Source organism: Hyperolius riggenbachi, chromosome 12 (assembly GCF_040937935.1).
Source record: "Hyperolius riggenbachi isolate aHypRig1 chromosome 12, aHypRig1.pri, whole genome shotgun sequence".
NCBI classification, from domain to species: domain Eukaryota; kingdom Metazoa; phylum Chordata; class Amphibia; order Anura; family Hyperoliidae; genus Hyperolius; species Hyperolius riggenbachi.
In genome coordinates this window covers 5,987,872-6,011,456 of record NC_090657.1, presented here as the reverse complement: position 1 = coordinate 6,011,456, position 23,585 = coordinate 5,987,872, and the positions used below count along the sequence as shown (strand labels likewise).

General features: G+C 46.7%; 2 protein-coding genes across 3 annotated transcripts in view; one reads left to right on the top strand and one right to left on the bottom strand.

The window, feature by feature from the left end:
* The window catches only part of GALK1 (galactokinase 1), a 33,076-nt gene extending 14,071 nt beyond the window's left edge, over positions 1 to 19,005 (bottom strand). Inside the window, exons 1-3 of the mRNA XM_068264254.1 lie at positions 18,790 to 19,005; positions 8,493 to 8,682; positions 3,356 to 3,475 (exon numbers count right to left, since the gene is read on the bottom strand). Of these exons, the coding sequence (XP_068120355.1) occupies positions 3,356 to 3,475; positions 8,493 to 8,682; positions 18,790 to 18,975 (496 nt within the window). The 5' untranslated portion in view covers positions 18,976 to 19,005. The remainder of the gene's footprint in view (positions 1 to 3,355; positions 3,476 to 8,492; positions 8,683 to 18,789) is intronic.
* A 77-nt stretch (positions 19,006 to 19,082) lies between these two features.
* LOC137542384 (uncharacterized) overlaps positions 19,083 to 23,585 on the top strand; it is a 104,929-nt gene continuing 100,426 nt past the window's right edge. For both annotated transcript variants that reach the window (XM_068264252.1, XM_068264253.1), the window contains exon 1: positions 19,083 to 19,148. The gene's annotated coding sequence lies outside the window, so the exon portion shown is untranslated. The remainder of the gene's footprint in view (positions 19,149 to 23,585) is intronic.

The following is a 23,585-nucleotide window of genomic DNA, read 5'->3' as shown; positions in this document are numbered from 1 at the left end:
TTACTGAGCATGTGCAACACAACGCAGCCAATGTATTGCTAAACGCACAGCATGCAGCACTTCCTAAGTATTGCTACACGTTACACACATATGCAACATGTGCACTGTGAATGTCGCACAGACTTTGTATTGCTGTGCATTAGTCTGCGTTATAATTTTTTATAACGTGCGACTTTAACGTCCCGCTGTGAAAGAGGCCTAAAGGATGCTATGTCCAAAGTAAATCAGTTCTCCAGTGTCAGGCAATGAAAGGAGGAAAGGTACATCCAGTGCATCCAGGGCTGGATTTGTACTGTTTACCACCCAAGGCTACTGTCACCAGCCAACGCCCTTCAGTATAGGGAGCAAAATGACCCCTCTCCCTTCCCTCCAGAATAGGTAGTCACATGACCCCTTCCTTAATCCCTCCCTTTCCCACTCCCCCCCCCCCCCCTCTCCAGTATAGGAAGCCAGGTGACTCCCTTAATCCCTCCCTTTCCCACTCCCCCCTCCTCTCCAGTATAGGTAGCCAGATGACTCCTCCCCCCTTTCCCTCCAGTATAGGTAGCCAGATGACTCCCTTAATCCCTCCTTCCCCCCCCCCCCCCTTTCAGTATAGGTAGCCAGCTCACCTTCACACCGCAGCAGCCATCAGTGTCACTCATTTTTCCGCTCATCTCCAGTGCAGAAGCTTCCTCTTCCCCTCTGTCTCCAATGCTGCCCAAGTCCACAGTCGCCGGCCACAATGTAAACGTGCACAGAGAGCAAGATGGCTGCTGCACAGGCCACAAGCAGCAGAGTACTGCGGTCAGGAGCTCGCCTGATCTCCCTGCATTGCAGCTTTTGCAAGCTTGCAAATACTGCACCAGTTTAGCCTGCTGCTTTGGTGCCCTTCCTCCTGTGGTGCCCTAGGCCATGGCCTAGGTGGCCTTAGCCTAAATCTGCCCTGAGTGCAGCTCTCTCGGCGGTGGGTTTTGACAAGTGTCTGTATCTAAAAAAAGGAGAGAGAAGAGCGCGCAATACAAGTTTGACAAAGACACACTAGCGTTTTGAAACGCGTGGTCATTATAACCCGGCACACGGAGCATGCCTGGACCCCAGATCTACCACGTACCCTTGTTGATGTCTCCCGCTGGCCACGGTCCACGTCTGAGGAGTGGAACATGAGCATGTGAGATATGCTTGCAAATTTATGCAATCTTGTACATGCATTTCTTTTGCAATTTGCAAACTGAATGAAAGGTATTCTTCTCTCTCCTTTTTTCTAATACTAATACATTATGAGTCTGATGCCCTATGCAGGCAGCACACAGCGATTTTACAAGTACTAACAGCAGGGGGCAGTGTGTGTTACTGTATTAGCGCAATGCAAGACCACAGCACTGCATGTGTAACCCTGGCAGCACATTGTGCTAATAGGGTAACACGTGCTGCCTGTGCGAATGGCAATTTTACCACAATTTAGTGCATGACACCCTAATATACACTTACTGTAGTTCTCCCTAAAAGGACCAAGGATTTCTCATACATTTAGTTCTTCCTGGTTGTTTTAGGGAATTGGGGACCTGCCACCAGTGGTTGGATTTAGCCAATTTAGACAAGACAACATTTATATCACACTTTTCTCCTGGTGGACTCAAAGCGCCAGAGCTGCAGCCACTAGGGCGCGCTCTATAGGCAGTAGCAGTGTTAGAGAGACTTGCCTAAGGTCTCCTACTGAATAAGTGCTGGCTTACTGAACAGACAGAGCTGAGATTCGAACCCTGGTCTCCTGTGTCAGAGGCAGAGCCCTTAACCATTACACTATCCAGCCACTGCAATTTATTCCAATACTTCATTGCCGTGCTAGTTAGAAATTCAAAATCCAATTATTGAACAGGATAAAAAAAACAACACATGGTGAAATAGGTAGGTGGAGAGGTTCCCTCCTGTAATAGGTAGGTGGAGAGGAAGCCCCCTGTAATAGGTAGGTGGAGAGGAAGCCCCAGTACAGGTGGTGAGAGAGACCCCCCAGCATTAGGTGGGCAGAGAAGCCCCCCTTACCAGGGTTCGAATCTTGGCTCTGCCTGCTCAGTAAGCCAGCACCTATTCAGTAGGAGACCTTAGGCAAGTCTCCCTAACACTGCTACTGCCTATAGAGCGCGCCTTAGTGGCTGCAACTCTGTCGCTTTGAGTCCGCCAGGAGAAAAGCGCGATATAAGTGTTCTGTGTTTGTCTGTGTTTGTTTACAAGTAGCCAGTATAGGTAGCTTGAGAGCCTTCTCCCCCTGTATATGTAGCGAGCCAGAGAGAGCTCTACACCCCCCCCCCCTGCAGAGTTCACAGAGGAGGGTTGAAGTACCTCACCCCTCCAGGATCCACACACGGGGAAAGTATCACTGGCTGTGATATGGCATATGCCTGTGGGACAGTGGGAGCGGAGCTTCAAGGAAGTCCAGGGATGGAGTTTTACAGTGGTCTCTGCCCCCTTTCCAGGAAAAATATTGTGGCGGCCCTGGTTAGAAGCTAAAGTATCTGAGCGACAGTAGAAAGGGTAGGATTCATGTGAAGGATAGTGCTAGAGGTGCAAGAGGGGACAGGGCCAGGGTTAACAGGCTGTAAGAATCAGGATGAAGTTTCACCAAAAAGCGATGCCCCCAGAACCAAAAAGATTTACTGCCAGTTCCAGTCTCATAATCCCACTGTTATAATCCCTCATCCTCTTCCTGTAGGCCTTCAATTAATGGCTTTTTAACATACTTACATTGAGTACAATTCATTTGTACACATCTGTGTTCCCCCCAGGCTCTTTTAGCCGGGCGCTCCATCCGGCTAATTTTGGTGAACACCAGGCTGACATCGACTTGCCTCCTCCCCCTCCTCCTATGCTGTAACCAGAGATAAGCTGGCCCTGCATCCCCAGTGCAGGAGACTTGGGCGCAGCCGGCGCCACCATAGGCAGTAATAGGTATTGCGGTTATATCAGTGCACAGAGTGTGACTTCGGCGCTGTCAGAAGACGGAGCTGAAGTTACATTTAAAACACTAATTTGGCTTCCAGCAATTGCTGGAAGCCGAATTACATCACTCCCTACCATCCATGGCGGCCTGGAGGGGGAATAGTAATTACCACTGCCGGGACTTGTGCAGCAGCAGGATAAGCCATATACCGGCTGTATCCTGCGCCCAAGTCTACCGGCGCCAATACTTAGCATACACCTGAATCCCCCCCTCCCCCTCGTTACTTTTTCATGCCACCCGGCTGAAATAAAATTATGGGGGGGGGGGTTACACGGAACAATAAAATACACTCTAATTGTATGTACCATTTTACATTTCAGCAAACCCTATAATGTTCCCTTCTTTCCCAAAAGGCCTTTACAGAGTAAGTAGTCTTACCTGGGCACAGCTGCTGTAAGAAAGTATAAGTAGCCACTTCCAGGGCTGCAGAACTGGACAAGCCTCCACCTAATGGGACACTGGTGGCAACCACTGCATTGAATCCAGGGATAGGCCCAGCTGACGAGAGACAGAGGACGGCATTTAGTGAGTGACCAATGTTTTATTTTCCAGTTTTCAGGATTTTCTATAAAGAAGGAAAAAAGAAATTCCATGCTGCAGACAATGCAATTCCCTGTCAGATCAAAGGGTTAAATCAATAATATCAGACATGTCCAATCCGCTCCACATTGATTTTTAGATCAGTACTGCACAAAATCGATTCAGTTATCGATCGGGAAATTTCAACAGCAACTGGTCTGAGTATATTACATGATAAAGATGCTAATGGCTGCATTCAAAACTTGCAAAACTTTTTCTGCTGTTATGGTTTGGAGTGATCACATACTTTAGGAGCACTGGCCCTTTAGTAGTCAGTGCCAAACAGTTGCATGCTGGGGGTTCTTTTTATCTATAATATATTCCTCCTCTTCCATTTATTTCCCTGCCTGCTGCTTATGTGAAACACGATCCCCTGCTCACTTGTGTTTACAAGCAAGGCTGAGGTGACTCAGCGATTGGAGGAGAAAAGAAATAGACAGTGTAGTTCCTAGTATACACCTCAGTGGGAGTGTCTGAAGACTCTGGGAGGAGGGCAGCTAATGAATACACAATTAGCAAGAGAAGGGAGGGGGGGGAAACAAGAGTCAGGGAGGATACGATGTCAGCATTAGCTTGGCAAGATGGCCACTGCCTAGAATAGGATTTCTGCTTTTCCTTTATAAAATTCACAGGAATCATTACGTGGACAGCACAATACATTGATTATGCAAGTAGAAGTAGTATTTACTTATATATGTTTTTATTTCTAGGTTAGCATGGGTGTCGCTTGTAGAGCATTCCCAATCCTCCCTTTCTCCAGCCTTTCCCCCGCTGTACCCCACTCAGTTTACACGTCTGGCGGTGTCTGATACTTCTTGGCAGGCTTCAGATGTACACACATCCCCGATGGCTTCAGAATACGTGAGCAGTGTGGATATGCTCGTCTTCTGAACTACTCAGGGATGCGACTGCGACGGACTACTTCTGAAGCCTGTACAAGGCGTCACAAAGAGGTATTAGACTTGGCTTACAATGACAGGTTGGAGGCACCCAATAGGTAATACTGTAAAAGTACAGGCTTACATATCCCACTTTGTATTTGGCTCTGCTCTGGTCCATATTTTTATCCTTTTGCGTTTGGTGGCATCTGTGCCATCAGCTTGTAAGAACACAGGATTCAAGTCTGATGAAGGCTATACAGCCGAAAGCTCGCTTAGGCCCAGCGCACACCAAAAACCACTAGCAGATCCACAAAACACTAGCGTTTTTTGGAGCAGATTTCAGAGCCATTCTAGGCATGTGGTTAGAGAGGTTTTCTAAACATGCCTAGTGTTTTGGAGCGTGTTTGTGTAGCAGATGTCATATATTGTTACAGTAATGCTGTTACTGAGCAGCTTCTGTAACAAACACGCCTGGAAAACCACTCTGATCTAGCGTTCTCCAGAGCGGTTTTCCACTTTCCTATGCTTTAACATTGAGGCAGAAACGCATCTGCAAACCGCAAAAATGCTGCAGGAGGCACGTTTGCGGTTTGCTAAAAACCTCAATCCACTGGTGTGCACCATCCCATAGAGATACATTAGCCAAGCGGTTTCACAGGCGGCAGCGGTTTTGAAAATGTTACCAAAAACACTTGGTGTGCACCAGGCCTTACTCTTATTCTTTTAAATTAGCCAATAAATGGAATCATCCTGACTCAAAACTTCTTGCTAAAAACTTAAAGTATACCAGAGCTGAAGAAAATACTGAAAACGTGGGGAGCAGGCATGTATTAGGTGCAGTCCACATGCCCATCGCTCTCCCCCTCCCCCTTTTTTTTTACCATAATTCTTCACCACGGCTCAGCCCAGTGCGTCATCATGCCTTCATGCGCATGCACAGAGTGCTCCTGGCCGCGCGCACTACCGCCCAACTCTGGTGACCTGGGCTGAGAGACCAGACAGAGAGAGATGCTGCACTCACGCTACAACAGTCATCAGAAAGGCACTTCTCTTAGATTGACCTAAAGAAGCGGGTAAAACCCAATGAAACGCATTGTGGGCTATTCTTAGTGCTCTAATAAAATCCTTTCCATTAACTTGGTTCTGTTTATCTACAAAGGTAAGAGGTCCTCTCCATTTATGTTTGTAGTAATTGTACTTATACAGTATTACATATTGGGTGCCTCCACCCCTGTCATTGTATCTATAGTCACACCTCTAGCCTTGGTGCCTATTACAAACACTAAAGGCCCAAAGGAGAGCGACAATCCACTTCTGGTAAAGTCCTGGAGAACCGAGCAGGGGGAGAGAAGATTATTTCCCCGTAGGCTTGTTGGATGGTTGCAAGGATTACAACCCACCTTTGTGAGTATAAATTGTTCACAATACATATTAACACCACCTAACTAACAGATGGTACCATTATGCTCCTGGACTCTTATTTCATATTCACATGACCAAGAGATCACCCCTTCTCCTATATTAGACCTAGCAGGTCAAGGGCGGCAGTGCAATAACAAGGCAGAGAGGGGAACAAAAGGCTCTAGAGCTGGGCTTTACAACCTTTTCCCTAATTGTACCACTTTTATCGCCTGAAAATTTTCAAGTACCCCCCGTGTGCCTGCGCAGTAGAATGGACATGATCGGGCTCGGCTGTCTCTGCTTGAGCCTGAATGGTGAGCAGCTACTGCGCATGCGCACAGCCCGACGAGGAGAACTTTGGGGCTCCCAGCGCTGGATCCCCTCTACTAAGGGGGGAAGCCTCTTTAGGATACAAAGGCCTCCCCTTCCCTGAGGCAAGTACCCCCCGGGGCACTTTTTTCTTCGAGGTACACTTTAAGAAAAAGATGGCATATGGGAGGGGAAAAGGAGAAGGCATTGGTGGGAAAAAAAAATATTACAATTAGATTGCTGGCTTACAGATTGTCAGTATTGACAATATGTAGGTAGATTGCCAATATCGGTAGCCTTGCAAGTTCCTCCTCCTCACCTCCACTTAATTATTAGTAGCCCCTCGCTCGCTCCTCGCTGTGCTGCCCTGCAGAATACTTCACACCTCAGATCATCGGTAAGCCAGCCGCAGTGAAGAGACAGCCAGGCAAACGGTGCATGGTGACAGTGTGTATACAGGAAGTGAGCAGTGATGTCACTTCCTGTATCTGCATCATTACTGTGCACCGTTGGCCTGGCTGTCTCTTCCCCACTGATCTGAGGTGTGAAATATGCCGCGGGGCAGCACAGCAAGGAGCGAGGGAGGGGGAGCCAAACTTTGTGGAGGCAGGACGGAACAAATGGCAGGCGGGCAATAAAGTGGCAGGCAAACCTGGTGTGTACCACCTGGCCAACAGCAAAGTACCACCGGTGGTGTGCCACAGGTTGAAAAGCCCTGGTCTATGTAGAGTCTTCTCTCTACATAGGTGAGTATCTAACCTGAAGCGATGGCAAGCTGAATACATCTGGACATTTGCTTTAGCATACTGTACTGCAATACAAAATCATACTATAGCTGGTGGTGTCCGCCACTGGCTCCACCTCCGCACTCTTTCTTCCTTACACGCGCCCCACGTGACCTGGGCGTGTGAGCGACATCATACAAGCACCCACATATACGCTGGCAGCCACATGCAGCACATGTATGAAAGGAAGAGTGCAGAGGCGGAGCCAGTGGCGGACACTGACAGGTACAGTATACTGCAGAACGTGCACATTTAGCACCAGGGGTTCCATCACGTTCTTCCCCATATCGACCACCGTTACCGCCGTGCATCTGATCAAGCATGCCGACCCTACAACTTGCAGCATCTCTCATCGATACTCGCAACCAATCTCGGCCCGAAATTGGTCACATAGTCAATCGGCATGCTCTTGGCAGCACTGGTTTTCATCCAATCCAATTGTAATAATTGAATCGGATGGTTGATCGGCCGCCAAGTCGCCTGATGTATGGCCACCTTAAGAGTAAAGGAGGGGGGAACAAGGGGTTTTGAAGTACTAGGATAACTACTGGTTTAATAAGTAAACTAAAAAGTCAACATTCTATAGCTACAGACTTTAGACCCAAGGTTAGAGTTCTAAATAGCAGCATGATGGTTCCCATTGGCATTGGTGATATGCCTTCTATGCTGTATGCTTCCAGCTGACATGGGAAATATCTATATCTAGTACTGATAATCAATGAGATGCAAATCATTTTGAGTTGGTGCAAAGAGAATGCACATTTATGCAGCTGGAAAATGGAGCAATTGAATCCTGACAACTCGATTAGTCCATTTTCAAGCTGCTACATTTGCATACAAAATGCGCATAGTCCTGCTTGTCAACTTGGCTGACTCAGTCCTGACTCAGACAGGAAGTGACTACAGTGTGACCCTCACTGATAAGAAATTCCAACTATAAAACACTTTCCTAGCAGAGAATTGCTTCTGAGAGCAGGAAAGAGGTAAAAAGGGGAAATTTCTTATCAGTGAGGGTCACACTGTAGTCACTTCCTGTCTGAGTCAGCCACTTACATAGTTCGGGTATCCTTTAAAAGGCATTAAAAGGGAACCTGTACTGAGTAAAAATATTTAAAATAAACACATGAGGTAACTTCAAATGAACATTAAATAGTTACCTTGCCATCAGTTCCTCTCAGAAGCTCACCATTTTCTTCTGACAGTAATCCCTTCCAGTTCTGACAACATTTTGTCAGAACTGAAATATATCAGTTGCTGTCAGTTACAGCTGAGTGGACAACTGATGTACCAGGTAATGTCCATGTTTCCCTATGGCTCAAGTGGGTGATGTTACAGTGTAACAGTGTGCTGACCAGGAAGCTGTTATGGGGTAATGGCTATTTTCAAAATGGAGGACAGAGAAATCTATTGATCACAGGGGACAAACAGGATGCAGGAGAGGAGACAGAGACTGAGGAGTAGACTACATGGAAGGTAAGTATGACTTATGTATGCTTATTTTGACTTTTAATTTTCAGTTCAGGTTTTCTTTAAACCTTGTGAAGAATGTAAAACTCTCACCTCTGTAATGCTGTATTACCCCTTTCATATAATTGGCCCACTTAGGAGTCCCCGGGGCAAGGGGCTTGTCCTCTCTCGGGGCCTCAAATTCCACTTTCTGAGGCTCATCAGCTCCCTCAGCAGTGGTAACCAGGCAGATCTTCCCGTCATTACGGCGAGATCCCACAATCACTGTGATAAGAGGCAAGGCCTGTGCAGCAACAGATCAATATAAGAAGGTCAATAATAATGCACACATCAGATATATGAGAATATAATATATATATATATATATATATATGATAATAGGGATTTCCAAGAGGCACATTTGGTGGAAAAGCTCATAATGCTTCCCAATGCACAACTGCAGTGCGCTGGGAGCAATGTGCAATGTGCGGCATTCCCCCGTGGGAAGAAAAAAGGCGACACTGTTGCTTTCTATTGCACAACTTGTGTGATTCCCCTGTGCTGACCATCAGCTGTTCTCAGGTGGCTGCCAATGAAGAACGAGGATTCAGCTGCCCTAAAACATTGCTGTTTTTCAGGGCCGTAAGTGTGACCCCAGCTTCAGGGTTTTTTGCTTTCCCTTGTATTAAACAACATTCCCTTGTATGTAACAACATTTCCAGCCTTATTTCTTCTATCCTATAAGTTCCTATACCTGTTCTAATGTTGTCTGGATTACAGCAGCCTTACCTAGTTGCACTGGCTCTGTAATATATCTAATCTTTTCTTTGTCAAGCATTGTCGACCCAGAGAGGACTGGGCTGCCTCTGTTGTAATGAATGCAAGTTATGCACGCCCCGTGTGTGTGTGTGTGTGTGTGTGTGTGTGTGTGTGTGTGTCTTGCTGGTTAGCGGCCATGTTTTTTGTTTGTAAACACTGCCTAAAACTGCCAATTAACCACTTTACCCCCAGCGGTACAAATTTCTCCGTCCCTTTTTTCCCCCCCTAAAAAACCAGGGACGGAGAAATCCGTACCTTCCGCGCTACCGCCGCTGTCCACGCTCCCGCCGCTCGTGCGCGTGCTCCTGCCGCTCGTGCACGCCGCCGCCCGCCCGGAGATCAGTTGTAATTTAAAAAAAAAAAATACAATTAAAAAAACAAACAAAAAAAAAACATAAATAGTTACCTTAGGGACTGAACTTTTTAAATATTTATGTCAAGAGGGTATACCACTGTTACTTTATAAACTATGGGCTTGTAATTAGGGATGGATGCAAAACTGAAAAACATGCACCTTTATTTCCAAATAAAATATTGGCGCCAAACATTGTTTATATCCTCATGTCACATGCCAGCTTTCCTACAGCTTAAAGAGAATCTGTAAGATTACAAAAACCCTGGATGGTACTTACCTTGGGAGGGGGAAGCCTCTGAATCCTAATGAGGCTCCTCCCATCCTCCTCTGTCCTGGAGAATCAGCATTGGAAGCCCCCAAAACCACAGCGTACAAAGATGTCGACTGCGGCGCCTGCAAGGTTTACCTTCCCCCGGCTCCAGCGCAGGAGCGGTAGCGGCTTTCCGATTGGGCTCAGGCAGAAATAGCCGAGCCTGATTGGGATTGCTCTACCTCGCCTGCGCAGGATCGCGGTAGGTAAATATTTATCTCCCTGGTGTTCGGGGGCTTCCAGCACTGGATCGCCCAGATGGAGGACGACGAGGGGGCCTCATTAGGATCCACAGGCTTCCCCCCAACGTAAGTATCTTACAGATTTTCAATAAGGACCATTAGAATTTAAGTTGTCATGACTGACAAAACATCTTCTAGAACACTATAAGGCTGGTTTCACACCAGGACGTTGCGTTTTAGGGGACGTTAAGGTCGCATAACGTGCACCTAACGCGATGCCTGGTGCTCTTCGTTGTGGACGTCAGAGTGAGCCGCGTTGTGCAGCTCACTCTGGCATCCGTAATACTCCTGGACGCATGCGGCATCACGTGGTCCCGCCCGGCCAATCGCCGCACAGAGCAGCCGCTCCAGGAAGTAAACACTGCACGTCACTGAGTGCAGTGAATATTAATTAGCCATGTGCCTGGCCGCTCTCCGCTCCTCCCCCAACACTACTGAGCATGTGCAAACAGTCTAACGCGGCTCTGCCGCTTAGAGAGTACTGCATGCAGTACGTTGTCTGGTGGCGCAGTGTTACTATGTAACGCAACGTGGGCACTGTGAACAGCCCATTGATTTTTCATTGCTGTGAGTTGGACTGCGTTACAGGCTGCTCTAACGTGCGCCTGTAACGTCCCACTGTGAAAGCAGCCTAAGTGTCCAGTTGAAGATACTGGATAGTACAGAACCTGAATAAAGAGGAATGTCCAGAATGCAGTTTGGCACTTGCATAGCACGTATAAAAAGCTTTAATGTTTCTGGTTTATGAGATACATCTCTAAACAAGCGTAGCAGTAACATTTAAAAATCCTCCAAGAGCTGTGGGGTTAAGTGGGAGCAGTGTTGGGGCCTGACGATTGACCGTCCTCAGAGCCTCTGAGAGAGAGGGCAGGGAAGGCTCTATAGCAGTGATGGGGAACCTTTCAGACCATGTCCCCAAACTGCATCCCAAAACCCATTTATCTACTGCGAAGTGCTGACATGGCACTATACTGGCCTCAGTATAGGCAGCCAGATGTCTCTACCCCCCACCCCAGTAAAGGTATCCAGATGATCTCCATCAATGTATGCACACTCTGCATTGCAGTCACTTATACTCCACTTTGTATGTTCACCTGGGCGATGACCGGCCTGTAAAACCTGGCAACAGCATGCGTTCCCACAGATAGGGCTCCAAGTGCCGCTTCTAGCACACATGCCATAGGTTAGCCACCACTGCTTTATAGGCTCCAGAGCCTTCCCTATCCATAGGTAAGTATCTATTTGTTTGGCTTTACACTCACTTTCAGAATCGTTTTACTAGTTATTCAGCATTTAGCGAACAGTTCAATAGGAACCCAGCCCAGCGCAAGTCTACTTTAGAGGTCCCAGCAGGAAAGCTCATACAGAACAGCTCTTCGATCACAGTACCCTCTTACAGCCAGGGCTGTGATTGGTCAAATAGTGGGGGTGTAGTTTACTACAACCTATTGGAAACTTAAAAGGTTCGAGAGGGTGCTGTCCTTCCAATGACATTAGTGAAATTTCCTGCTGGGTCCTCTAAAGTAGACCAGCGCTCCCAGCAAGGCTGTGCAGTCGGAACAAAAATCATCTGACTCCAACTCCTCAGTTTATGAAACCATCGACTCCGGGTACCCAAAATTGCTCTGGAGTTTGTACAAAAATCATCTGACTCCTCAGTTTATCGAGACCACCGACTCCAACCCCAGGTACCCAAAATTGCTCCGACTCCACAGCCCTGGCACCCAGCCCAATATTCAACAATTTGTGAGTTAGTGAATTATATGTTTTCTACTGCATAGTAATATGCCTGTATCTAACATTCAAACAGATAAAAATAGTGCTTAAAAGTGGCCATACATGGTTAGATTTCCATACAACATGGCAAACCAATAAATCCCTCTTTGATCTGTATCTTGATTTATTGGACAGAATCCCTCCATACACAGCATTAAATCTATTAAAAATCTATAAAAACTGCTACGATATGGGCTCTAGGTCTACGGCCATGTTCAAGCGATCGAAATTTACCGTCTGATTGCAATTTCAATCGATTTTTGTAACAAAACAATCAAAATTATGATTAATGTGTCTCGATGCATCACAGATAACCGTCATATTTGATCACAGTCATCCAATCTGCCAGTACAAACTAAGTGTGCTGGGCTGCCAGCTTAAAGTGTGTGCATGCTTTGCATGATGCACTGTACAATAATACATGTCATAACTTCACATACAACCAGGAAACACCGCACATAATAAATGCACCCTTAGGCCTTGGTCACATTAAGCAACGCAGATGACCGTGCGTTCAGAACGCACTATACGATCCCATTACCTAGTGAACGGGATCAATGCCGCTTTTTTTGCCAAAAAGTTGCACAGCAATGCAATTGCACAGCACATATACTTTGAATGTCAGAAGTGCCGTCTATGCACCTCTGACGTTCTTGTGTGCTGCAGACCATACGCACTGCCGAAATGTGCATGGCAGCGATGATAGTGTGAACATGGCCTTAAGGTGGCCACACACACACACACACCATACAATTTTTGAAATATCTGTTCAATCCAAGAATTGTAATCAATTTTTCTGACCGATTGTAACATTTCAAAAATATGACCAATGTACCACACACATATGTTCAATTTTTCCCCAATTATGATAAAAATGATTGGAAACCCAGAGAAAATTGCTAGGGTGTGTATATAAATAAATTGACAAACAACAAACACTATACAATATTTAGAAAAATTGAAAAAAATTCCAGCATTCCAGATCGAATAATAATAGTAAAAAAAATAAAAATAAAAAAAAAAATAAAAATATACGGGAAATCCGATTGGATTTTTCAGTCAAATGAAAAAAAAAAGAGTTTTCAATTTTTTTTTTTTTTTGGGAGACCCGATCATATTTATTGAATTGCTGTAAAATTGGATAATTTTGTTGTATCGTGTGTGGCCCCCTTTAGACATGTCAATGGACCCTTTGCTGCAACTATTAGGCTGCTTACACACCAAGACGTTACAGGCGCACGTTAGTGCGCCTGTAACGCTCCCCCAACGCACAGCAATGTAACACAAGTGGGCTGTTCACACAGCGCACGTTGCGTTACATGTAATGCTGCACGTTCGGTGCAAAGTGCAGCATGCTACGGCGTTGGAGCGGCTATAGCCGCGTTAGACTGTTTGCACATGCGCAGTGGGGGGCGGAGAGGAGGCGGGGAGAGCCAGCTACAGTAGCCGCGCACATGGCTACTTAATATTCACTGCACTGGCGGACGCTGATTGGCCGGCGGGACCACGTGATGCGGAGTTTCTCGCTCCGCATCACGTGGTCCCGCCGGCCAATCAGCGACACTCTGGGAGACATTATAGGAATCGAGCCGCCTAACGCGGCTCACTCTACCGTCGGCTCTTGCAGCACCATACGTTGTGTTAGGTGCACGTTATGCGACCTTAACGTGCCACCTAATGCAACGTCTTGGTGTGCAAGAAGCCTTAAAGTAGAAGTGCCACCATAAATATCAAATTTCAACAGCAACTGGTCTGAGTGTATTAACCACTTGAGGACCACAGTCTTTTCGCCCCTTAAGGACCAGAGCCTTTTTCTCCATTCAGACCACTGCAGCTTTCACGGTTTAATGCTCGGTCATACAACCTACCACCTAAATGAATTTTACCTCCTTTTCTTGTCACTAATACAGCTTTCTTTTGATGCTATTTGATTGCTCCTGCGAGTTTTACTTTTTATTATATTCATCAAAAAAGACATGAATTTTGGCAAAAAAATGATTTTTTTAACTTTCTGTGCTGACATTTTTCAAATAAAGTAAAATTTCTGTATACATGCAGCGCGAAAAATGTGGACAAACATGTTTTTGATAAAAAAAAACCCATTCAGTGTATATTTATTGGTTTGGGTAAAAGTTATAGCGTTTACAAACTATGGTGCCAAAAGTGAATTTTCCCATTTTCAAGCATCTCTGACTTTTCTGCGCACCTGTCAGGTTTAATGAGGGGCTAAAATTCCAGGATAGTACAAATACCCCCCAAATGACCCCATTTTGGAAAGAAGACATCCCAAAGTATTCAGTGAGAGGCATGGTGAGTTCATAGAAGATTTTATTTTTTGTCACAAGTTAGCGGAAAATGACACTTTCTGACAAAAAAAAGAAAAAAAAAAAGTTTCCATTTCTTCTAACTTGCAACAAAAAAAAATGAAATCTGCCACGGACTCACTATGCTCCTCTCTGAATACCTTGAAGTGTCTACTTTCCAAAATGGGGTCATTTGTGGGGTGTGTTCACTGTCCTGGCATTTTGGGGGGTGCCTAATTGTAAGCACCCCTGTAAAGCCTAAAGATGCTCATTGGACTTTTGGCCCCTTAGCGCAGTTAGGCTGCAAAAAAGTGCCACACATGTGGTATTGCCGTACTCAGGAGAAGTAGTATAATGTGTTTTGGGGTGTATTTTTACACATACCCATGCTGGGTGGGAGAAATATCTCCATAAATGACAATTGTTTTATTTTTTTTACACACAATTGTCTATTTATAGAGATATTTCTGCCACTCAGCATGGGTATGTGGAAAAATACACCCCAAAACACATTATACTACTTCTCCTGAGTACGGCGATACCACATGTGTGGCACTTTTTTGCACCCTAACTGCGCTAAGGGGCCCAAAGTTCAATGAGTACCTTTAGGATTTCACAGGTCATTTTGAGAAATTTCGTTTCAAGACTACTCCTCGCGGTTTAGGGCCCCTAAAATGCCAGGACAGTATAGGAACCCCACAAATTACCCCATTTTAGAAAGAAGACACCCCAAGGTATTCCGTTAGGAGTATGGCGAGTTCATAGAAGATTTTTTTTTTTTTTGTCACAAGTTAGCGGAAATTGATTTTAATTGTTTTTTTTCACAAAGTGTCATTTTCCGCTAACTTATGACAAAAAATAAAATCTTCTATGAACTCACCATACTCCTAACGGAATACCTTGGGGTGTCTTCTTTCTAAAATGGGGTCATTTGTGGGGTTCCTATACTGCCCTGGCATTTTAGGGGCCCTAAACCGTGAGGAGTAGTCTTGAAACCAAATGTCGCAAAATGACCTGTGAAATCCTAAAGGTACTCATTGGACTTTGGGCCTCTTAGCGCACTTAGGGTGCAAAAAAGTGCCACACATGTGGTACCGCCGTACTCAGGAGAAGTAGTATAATGTGTTTTGGGGTGTATTTTTACACATACCCATGCTGGGTGGGAGAAATATCTCTGTAAATGACAATTGTTTGATTTTTTTTTTACACACAATTGTCCTTTTACAGAGAGATTTCTCCCACCCAGCATGGGTATGTGTAAAAATACACCCCAAAACACAATATACTACTTCTTCTGAGTACGGCGATACCACATGTGTGACACTTTTTTGCAACCTAGGTGCGCTAAGGGGCCTAACGTCCTATTCACAGGTCATTTTGAGGCCTTTGGATTCTAGACTACTGCTCACGGTTTAGGGCCCCTTAAATGCCAGGGCAGTATAGGAACCCCACAAGTGACCCCATTTTAGAAAGAAGACACCCCAAGGTATTCTGTTAGGAGTATGGTGAGTTCATAGAAGATTTTTTTTTTGTCACAAGTTAGCGGAAAATGACACTTTGTGAAAAAAAAAAACAATACATATCAATTTCCGCTAACTTGTGACAAAAAATAAAATCTTCTATGAACTCATCATACACCTAACAGAATACCTTGGGGTGTCTTCTTTCTAAAATGGGGTCACTTGTGGGGTTCCTATACTGCCCTGGCATTTTACGGGCCCAAAACTGTGAGTAGTCTGGAAACCAAATTTCTCAAAATGACTGATCAGGGGTATAAGCATCTGCAAATTTTGATGACAGGTGGTCTATGAGGGGGCAAATTTTGTGGAACCGGTCATAAGCAGGGTGGCCTCTTAGATGACAGGATGTTTTGGGCCTGATCTGATGGATAGGAGTGCTAGGGGGTGACAGGAGGTGATTGATGGGTGTCTCAGGGGGCGGTTAGAGGGGAAAATAGATGCAATCAATGCACTGGGGAGGTGATCGGAAGGGGGTCTGAGGGGGACCTGAGGGTTTGGCCGAGTGATCAGGAGCCCACACGGGGCAAATTAGGGCCTGATCTGATGGGTAGGTGTGCTAGGGGGTGACAGGAGGTGATTGATGGGTGTCTCAAGGTGTGATTAGAGGGGGGAAATAGATGCAAGCAATGCACTAGCGAGGTGATCAGGGCTGGGGTCTGAGGACGTTCTGAGGTGTGGGCGGGTGATTGGGTGCCCGCAAGGGGTAGATTAGGGTCTAATCTGATGGGTAACAGTGACAGGTGGTGATAGGGGGTAATTGATAGGTGATTGATGGGTAATTAGTGGGTGTTTAGAGGAGAGAATAGATGTAAACAATGGATTTGGGAGGTGATCTGATGTCGGATCTGCGGGCGATCTATTGGTGTGGGTGGGTGATCAGATTGCCCGCAAGGGGCAGGTTAGGGGCTGATTGATGGGTGGCAGTGACAGGGGGTGATTGATGGGTGGCAGTGACAGGGGGTGATTGATAGGTGATTGACAGGTGATCAGTGGGTTATTACAGGGAATAACAGATGTAAATATTGCACTGGCGAATTGATAAAGGGGTGTCTGAGGGCAATCTGAGCGTGTGGGCGGGTGATTGGGTGCCCGCAAGGGGTAGATTAGGGTCTAATCTGATGGGTAACAGTGACAGGTGGTGATAGGGGGTGATTGATAGGTGATTGATGGATAATTAGTGGGTGTTTAGAGGAGAGAATAGATGTAAACAATGGATTTGGGAGGTGATCTGATGTCGGATCTGCGGGCGATCTATTGGTGTGGGTGGGTGATCAGATTGCCCGCAAGGGGCAGGTTAGGGGCTGATTGATGGGTGGCAGTGACAGGGGGTGATTGATGGGTGGCAGTGACAGGGGGTGATTGATAGGTGATTGACAGGTGATCAGTGGGTTATTACAGGGAATAACAGATGTAAATATTGCACTGGCGAATTGATAAAGGGGGGTCTGAGGGCAATCTGAGCGTGTGGGCGGGTGATTGGGTGCCCGCAAGGGGTAGATTAGGGTCTAATCTGATGGGTAACAGTGACAGGTGGTGATAGGGGGTGATTGATAGGTGATTGATGGGTAATTAGTGGGTGTTTAGAGGAGAGAATAGATGTAAACAATGGATTTGGGAGGTGATCTGATGTCGGATCTGCGGGCGATCTATTGGTGTGGGTGGGTGATCAGATTGCCCGCAAGGGGCAGGTTAGGGGCTGATTGATGGGTAGCAGAGACAGGGGGTGATTGACTGGTGATTGACGGGTGATTGACAGGTGATTGACAGGTGATCAGGGGGGATAGATGCATACAGTACACGGGGGGAGGGGTCTGGGGGGGGGTCTGGGGAGAATCTGAGGGGTGGGGGGGTGATCAGGAGGGGGCAGTGGGCAGGGGGGGGATAAAAAAAAAAATAGCGTTGACAGATAGTGACAGGGAGTGATTGATGGGTGATTAGGGGGGTGACTGGGTGCAAACAGTGGTCTGGGGGGTGGGCAGGGGGGGGTCTGAGGGGTGCTGTGGGCGATCAGGGGGCAGGGTGAGGGAAATCAGTGTGCTTGGGTGCAGACTAGGGTGGCTGCAGCCTGCCCTGGTGGTCCCTCGGACACTGGGACCACCAGGGCAGGAGGCAGCCAGTATAATAGGCTTTGTATACATTACAAAGCCTATTATACAATGTAAGTGCGGCGATCCGGGTGCTAGTAACCCGCCGGCGCTTCCGAACGGCCGGCGGGTTACTACGAGCGGTGGGCGGAGCCAGTCCCCGGCGGCTGATCGCGTCACGAATGACGCGATCGCCGCATAACCACTCCCGCAGCCGCCCCCGCCGATGGGCATATTGCGGTCGTTTGGGCCCGGACTTTGCCGCCGCCCATCGGCTGGGGGCGGTCGTGAAGTGGTTAAGTGATAAAGATGCTAATCCTGCATTCAAAACTTTTTCTGCTGTTATGGTTTGGAGTCATCACATACTTTAGGAGCACTGGCCCTTTAATAGTCAGTGCCAAACAGATGCATGCTGGGGGTTCTTTTTATCTATAATATATTCCTCCTCTTCCCTTATTTCCCTGCCAGCTGCTTATCTGAAACACGATCCCCTGCTCTCTTGTGTTTACAAGCAAGGCTAAGGTGACTCAGTGATTGGAGGAGAAAAGAAAAAAAGTAAAGGGCAGAAATGACATCAGGATTTAGCCTAAACTGGTGGCAAAAGACATGGCCCCCACCAGGAACAGAATTCTCCTCATTTACTATATAACATTCACTGACATCAAAACGTGGACAGTACAATACATGTGTTATGTAAGTAGATCAAGTATTTATCTACCTATATATGTGTTTTTACCCTGACATAGTACGGCTGATCCTACTGCTTTAAATTGTAAATGAGTCTGATGCTGCAAGTTAAAAAATAATTTAGGTTTATAAAATACAACACTACATGATCAAGTGTCCATTTACAATCAATAGTTTGTCTGTTTGTTTTGTTTTTAGCAAACAAAAAAACAAAGTATCAGAACACAAACAAAGTATCAGAATGCTGGTCATGTGACCACCTGCGGCACACGTGACCCGCTCTAAGCACTGAGGAAGCGCCTCTCAGTATCTCACCATCGGCAGCACGAATCCCCCATTGTAGTCTGTGTGCTCCCCGATCAGATTGACCCGGCCGGGCGCGAACACCGCGATCTCCGGAGCAGCTCCTCCATAATGCAGGGAATAAGCCCGTCTGGCTGCCTCCTCTGGACGGGACATGATGAGCTGTGCGGTACTGGGACGCTGTGATGTCCTGCTCATGTGAGCCGGCTCTTTCCTGTGAGCCGATTCTTTTCCTTGTGCTGAGTGGATCACTAAGCTCACGGAAAAGAGCCGGCTCACAGGAAAGCCGGCTCAGATGAGCCGGACATCACAGCGTCCCAGTCGGATCAACTCATCACACTGAACCGATCAGACTCGTCACACCGAATCAGGTCAGTGGATTATTTAGTCAGGAACCACAGGAGGAGGAGCGACAGGAGGAATAATAGATGTCTGGGCCAATTAGCAGGGGAAGGGCGTGACTAGCAAGAAGTTACTGCTAGCCACACCCTCTCCAGTGACATGAATTAAATGATTTGGTTCATGATCCGGTACTTTTTCATGAATTGAATCAATTCAGTGAAAAGAGCCGGACTTCCGATCAGTGCTGGGATGGACTTCACAGCAGACAGTGACCACACCTACTACTGTCATGTGACTCCCTGCTGGCATTGCAGCATTGGTAGAGTGCATGCTTCTGCTTGTCCCACAGTATACATTGCCCCACATATACAGCCACTTGGCAGAGATAAAGTTACACAATCTTTTTTCTTTATTATTGCAAACAGTATTTACTTCATTGCGCATGTCCTGAGGAGGTCTACTAAAGAGTGCTTTTCTACTCCGCCCTGGTCAAGTGTTTTCTATTGCGTTTCACTTTTCAGCCTTTAGGTCCCATTCACACTTGCTAAACGCTAGAGCTTTTGCTAGCGTTTTGCTCTGGCGATTTCTGGCGATTAACATGAAAAAAATCGCCATTCACACTTGGCAATTTTTTCACCGGGAAATCGCCTGAAAATGGTGCAGGCTACAAGTTTGCGTTTGGCGATTTGCGTTAATCGCCGGCAATTAACGCAAATTGCCCAAGTGAGAAAGAGCCCATAGGGTATTATGGCACTAGCGATTTAAAAAGCGCTAGCGTTTGAGCGTTTTGCCGAAATCGCCGGCTAAACGCTCTAGTGTGAATGGGGCCTCAGAGTTTAATTTAAAGGGAACCTAAAGTAATTTAAAAAAAGCCATTTTAACTTAACTGGTGCTTCTGCTGCCCCCCTGCAGCCGCCGTGTGACAACCTGATCCTCCGGTCCCCCGCAGCGCCTCACTTATGTTTCAGGTGATTCGGCGAGTCGATGGCCACTGCAACGGCACGGCCCTGGCCACGTGCAACCTCATTCTTGCTCCGATTGCCGGGAGCATCTTGCGCAGTAGAGATTCTCGTATTGCGCATGTGCAGGATGCGCTTGGCCAAAGCCACGCAGGTGCAGGGGCCATCAACTCGCTGAGTCACCACAACAAAAGTGAGATGCCCCAGGGGACCAGAAAACTCCAACTCCACAGTCCCGGTAAGAATTATAAGGAGGAGTCAGAGCAATTATGGGTGCCTGGAGTTGGTGGTTTCCTAAACTGAGGAGTCAGAGTCAGATGATTTTTGTACCAACTTCACAGTCCTGGTAAGAGTTATACTGAGGAGTAGAGATGGCCCGAACCTCCGATTTTAGGTTCGCGAACCCGGTTGAGTGGGATAGACGCTAAAAGTCCCGGGGAAAAATCTGGATTTGACACAAAGCAGCATTTTAAGGGCAGAAATCAGATTGAATGCTAAATTGCAGGACTAAAGTGCTTTCAAACATCTTGCATGTGTATACATCAATCAGGGAGTGTAATTAGAGTACTGCTTCACACTGACACACCAAACTCACTGTGTAACGCACCGCAAACAGCTGTTTGTGTAGTGACGGCCATGCTGGACTGGTGCGCACCATGGCGATAGCGGTTTTCAAGCCCATATGGTCGCCGGGTTGTGGTAGCTCAATGATAGAACAACAGTGACTGTCCAACTGATCAAATTTGCTCTGTCCACAATGAAGCAACGACCTTATTATCTTCTTGTATGTAGGTAGGTGCCCCAGTATAGGTAGGTAGGCATAGGTAGGTGCCCCAGTAGTTAGCTAGGCATAGGTAGGAGTCCCAGTATAGGTAGGTAGGCATAGGTAGGTGTCCCAGTATAGGTAGATAGGCATAGGTAGGTGCCCCAGTAGTTAGCTAGGCATAGGTAGGTGTCCCAGTATAGGTATGTAGGCATAGGTAGGAGTCCCAGTATAGGTAGGTAGGCATAGGTAGGTGTCCTAGTATAGGTAGGTAGGCATAGGTAGGAGTCCCAGTATAGGTAGGTAGGCATAGGTAGGTGCCCCAGTATAGGTAGATAGGCATAGGTAGGTGTCCTAGTATAGGTAGGTAGGCATAGGTAGGTGTCCCAGTATAGGTAGGTAGGCATAGGTAGGTGTCCCAGTATAGGTAGATAGGCATAGGTAGAAGACACAGTATAGGTAGGCATAGGTATGTGCCCTAGTATAGGTAGGTAGGTAGGCATAGGTAGGTGTCCCTGTATAGGTAAGTAGGTGCCCCAGTAGTTAGGTAGGCATAGGTAGGTGTCCCAGTATAGATAGTGAGGCAGGGCTGGCTGGGTCAGTAATAACAATTACCAAGGTCCAGCTGCAACAGATAGGGCTGTATAATGCAGTGTCAGTGGGCAACACAAAAAAAAAATATCAGAATATTAGCTCTCAAAAGAGCTGTTGTGGGGTGCTATTTTAGCAATAACAATCAGCCAGGAGCAAGCTAACAAGCCTACAAGAGCCTAACTAATCTTTCCCTATGAGAGTCTGCCAGCAGCTGTCCCTTCACTAAGTAATGCAGGCACACGAGTGAGTGTAATAGCCGGCGTTGCCTGCCTTATATAAGGGGGTGGGGTGGCTCCAGGATAGAGTGTAGCCTGATTGGCTACAATGTGCCTGCTGACTGTGATGTAGAGGGTCAAAGTTGACCCGCACTATGGGGGCGAATTGAACTTCCGCAAAAGTTCGCCTTCGCTGGCGAACGCGAACCACCGAGTCAGAGCAATTTTGGGTACCTGGAGCAGAAGTCGGAGACAGATGATTTTTGTACCAGCCCTGCCTAGTTCAGATTTATTTTTACTTTTTTTTAATGCATATTTGGGACAACACCTTGCACACATATAGCTGATTGGTACTGCAAGTTTTTGCTTAGCAAATTGTATTGCAAAATCAATGTTTGTCATATGGACCATTATATTGCCACCTTAAACAGGGCCGGTTTAGGCCACACAGGGGCCCTGGGGCAAAAGTAATTTGGGGCCCCTCTATTCCCCCCCCCCCAGCGAAGTCAGCCCCCGAACCATCTGCTGCCCCTCGTGGTCTCCCATAGACTACTCACAAACCCACCCTAACTTGGGAATGGGACATCGTATTGACTCAGGACCCAGTGCAAAGGACAGCCGGGACTTTCAGCTTTCCAAAAATGGTTAGATCTGGCTAGGGAATCCAACAGAACTTCAACAAAAAGCTGCAAAACTTTCCAGACAGGATAATAATTACCCATCACATTTTACAGACTGTGACATCTTGAGATTGTTCAACTATACTGCAGAACCAAAAAAAAAACTTTTGAGAAAAGGGGGGAGCAGGAACATACTACTACCTGTCCTTACGCCCCCCGCTCTCCTAGTTCTCCTATCTGCCCCCATAGCTCACATAAAAGCCCCCCAGGATCCTCCTCCAGCCGGCCGGGTCAGGACTTACTGCAAATGCGCCAGCCGGACTGCGCACGTCCTACAGCTCATGCCCGGGAACGCACTGCACATGCGTATGACATCACTGGGACAATGTGGAATTCACCATACTTAGGGCTCGTTTCCACTATCGCGAATCTGCATGCGTCCAACGCATGCAGATCCGCACATGTAATACAAGTGGATGGGCCTGTTTCCACTGTAGCGTTGTTGAGGTGCGTTTTTTTCAGCGTGAAAAAAACGCACAAAAGAGCCAACGATTTCGCCTGCGTCGGGAATCCGTGCGAATCGCCGCTAATGTATTTAATAGTAAAAACGCATGCGTTTGTTACATGCGTTTTTACCCGCGATTTCGCGTGCGATTTCGCACCTTTTTCAATTTTATTTAGCCCTGGCAGTGTCATGGTTAATTTCGCATGCGAAATCGCGGGTAAAAACGCATGTGGAAACGCATCCGCATGCGTTTTTACAAGCGTCGGAATGCGGCCGAAATCGCGTCGCAACAGTGGAAACAAGCCCTAACTCTCTAAAGTGGACCTGAACTCAGGATTTCCTCTCTGCTCTAAAAGATACGCAACAGCATAATGACCTTCTTAAGGACTCTCGAGGTGAAAAAGGTACCCAATCTTTACTTACCTGGGGTTTCTTCCAGCCCCTAGAAGTCTTTCGGGTCCCTCACCGCAGCTCCAGTGCTCCCCGGTGTCTCGCTGGCGCCCGCACTCGCGTCATAAGGAGCGTAATGCGCTTGCACAGATTACCTTCCTTCTGTCCTGTGCAAAAGTTCAGGTCTACTTTAAAACAAAAGGCACTAAAGGTGGCCACACATCATACAATTAAAATAATTACTTTTTCGGCAATTCGATAATTACGATCGGTTGTCCTGAAAAATCGAGAGCTTTTCTTTGTTTTTGATCGATGAATCTGATCAGATTTTTGGAGATTGGACATGCTGGAAATATCAGACCAACTTTACCAAGAATTGTATGGTGTGAGATGGATTGTCAGTTACTTGTACAGTTTCAA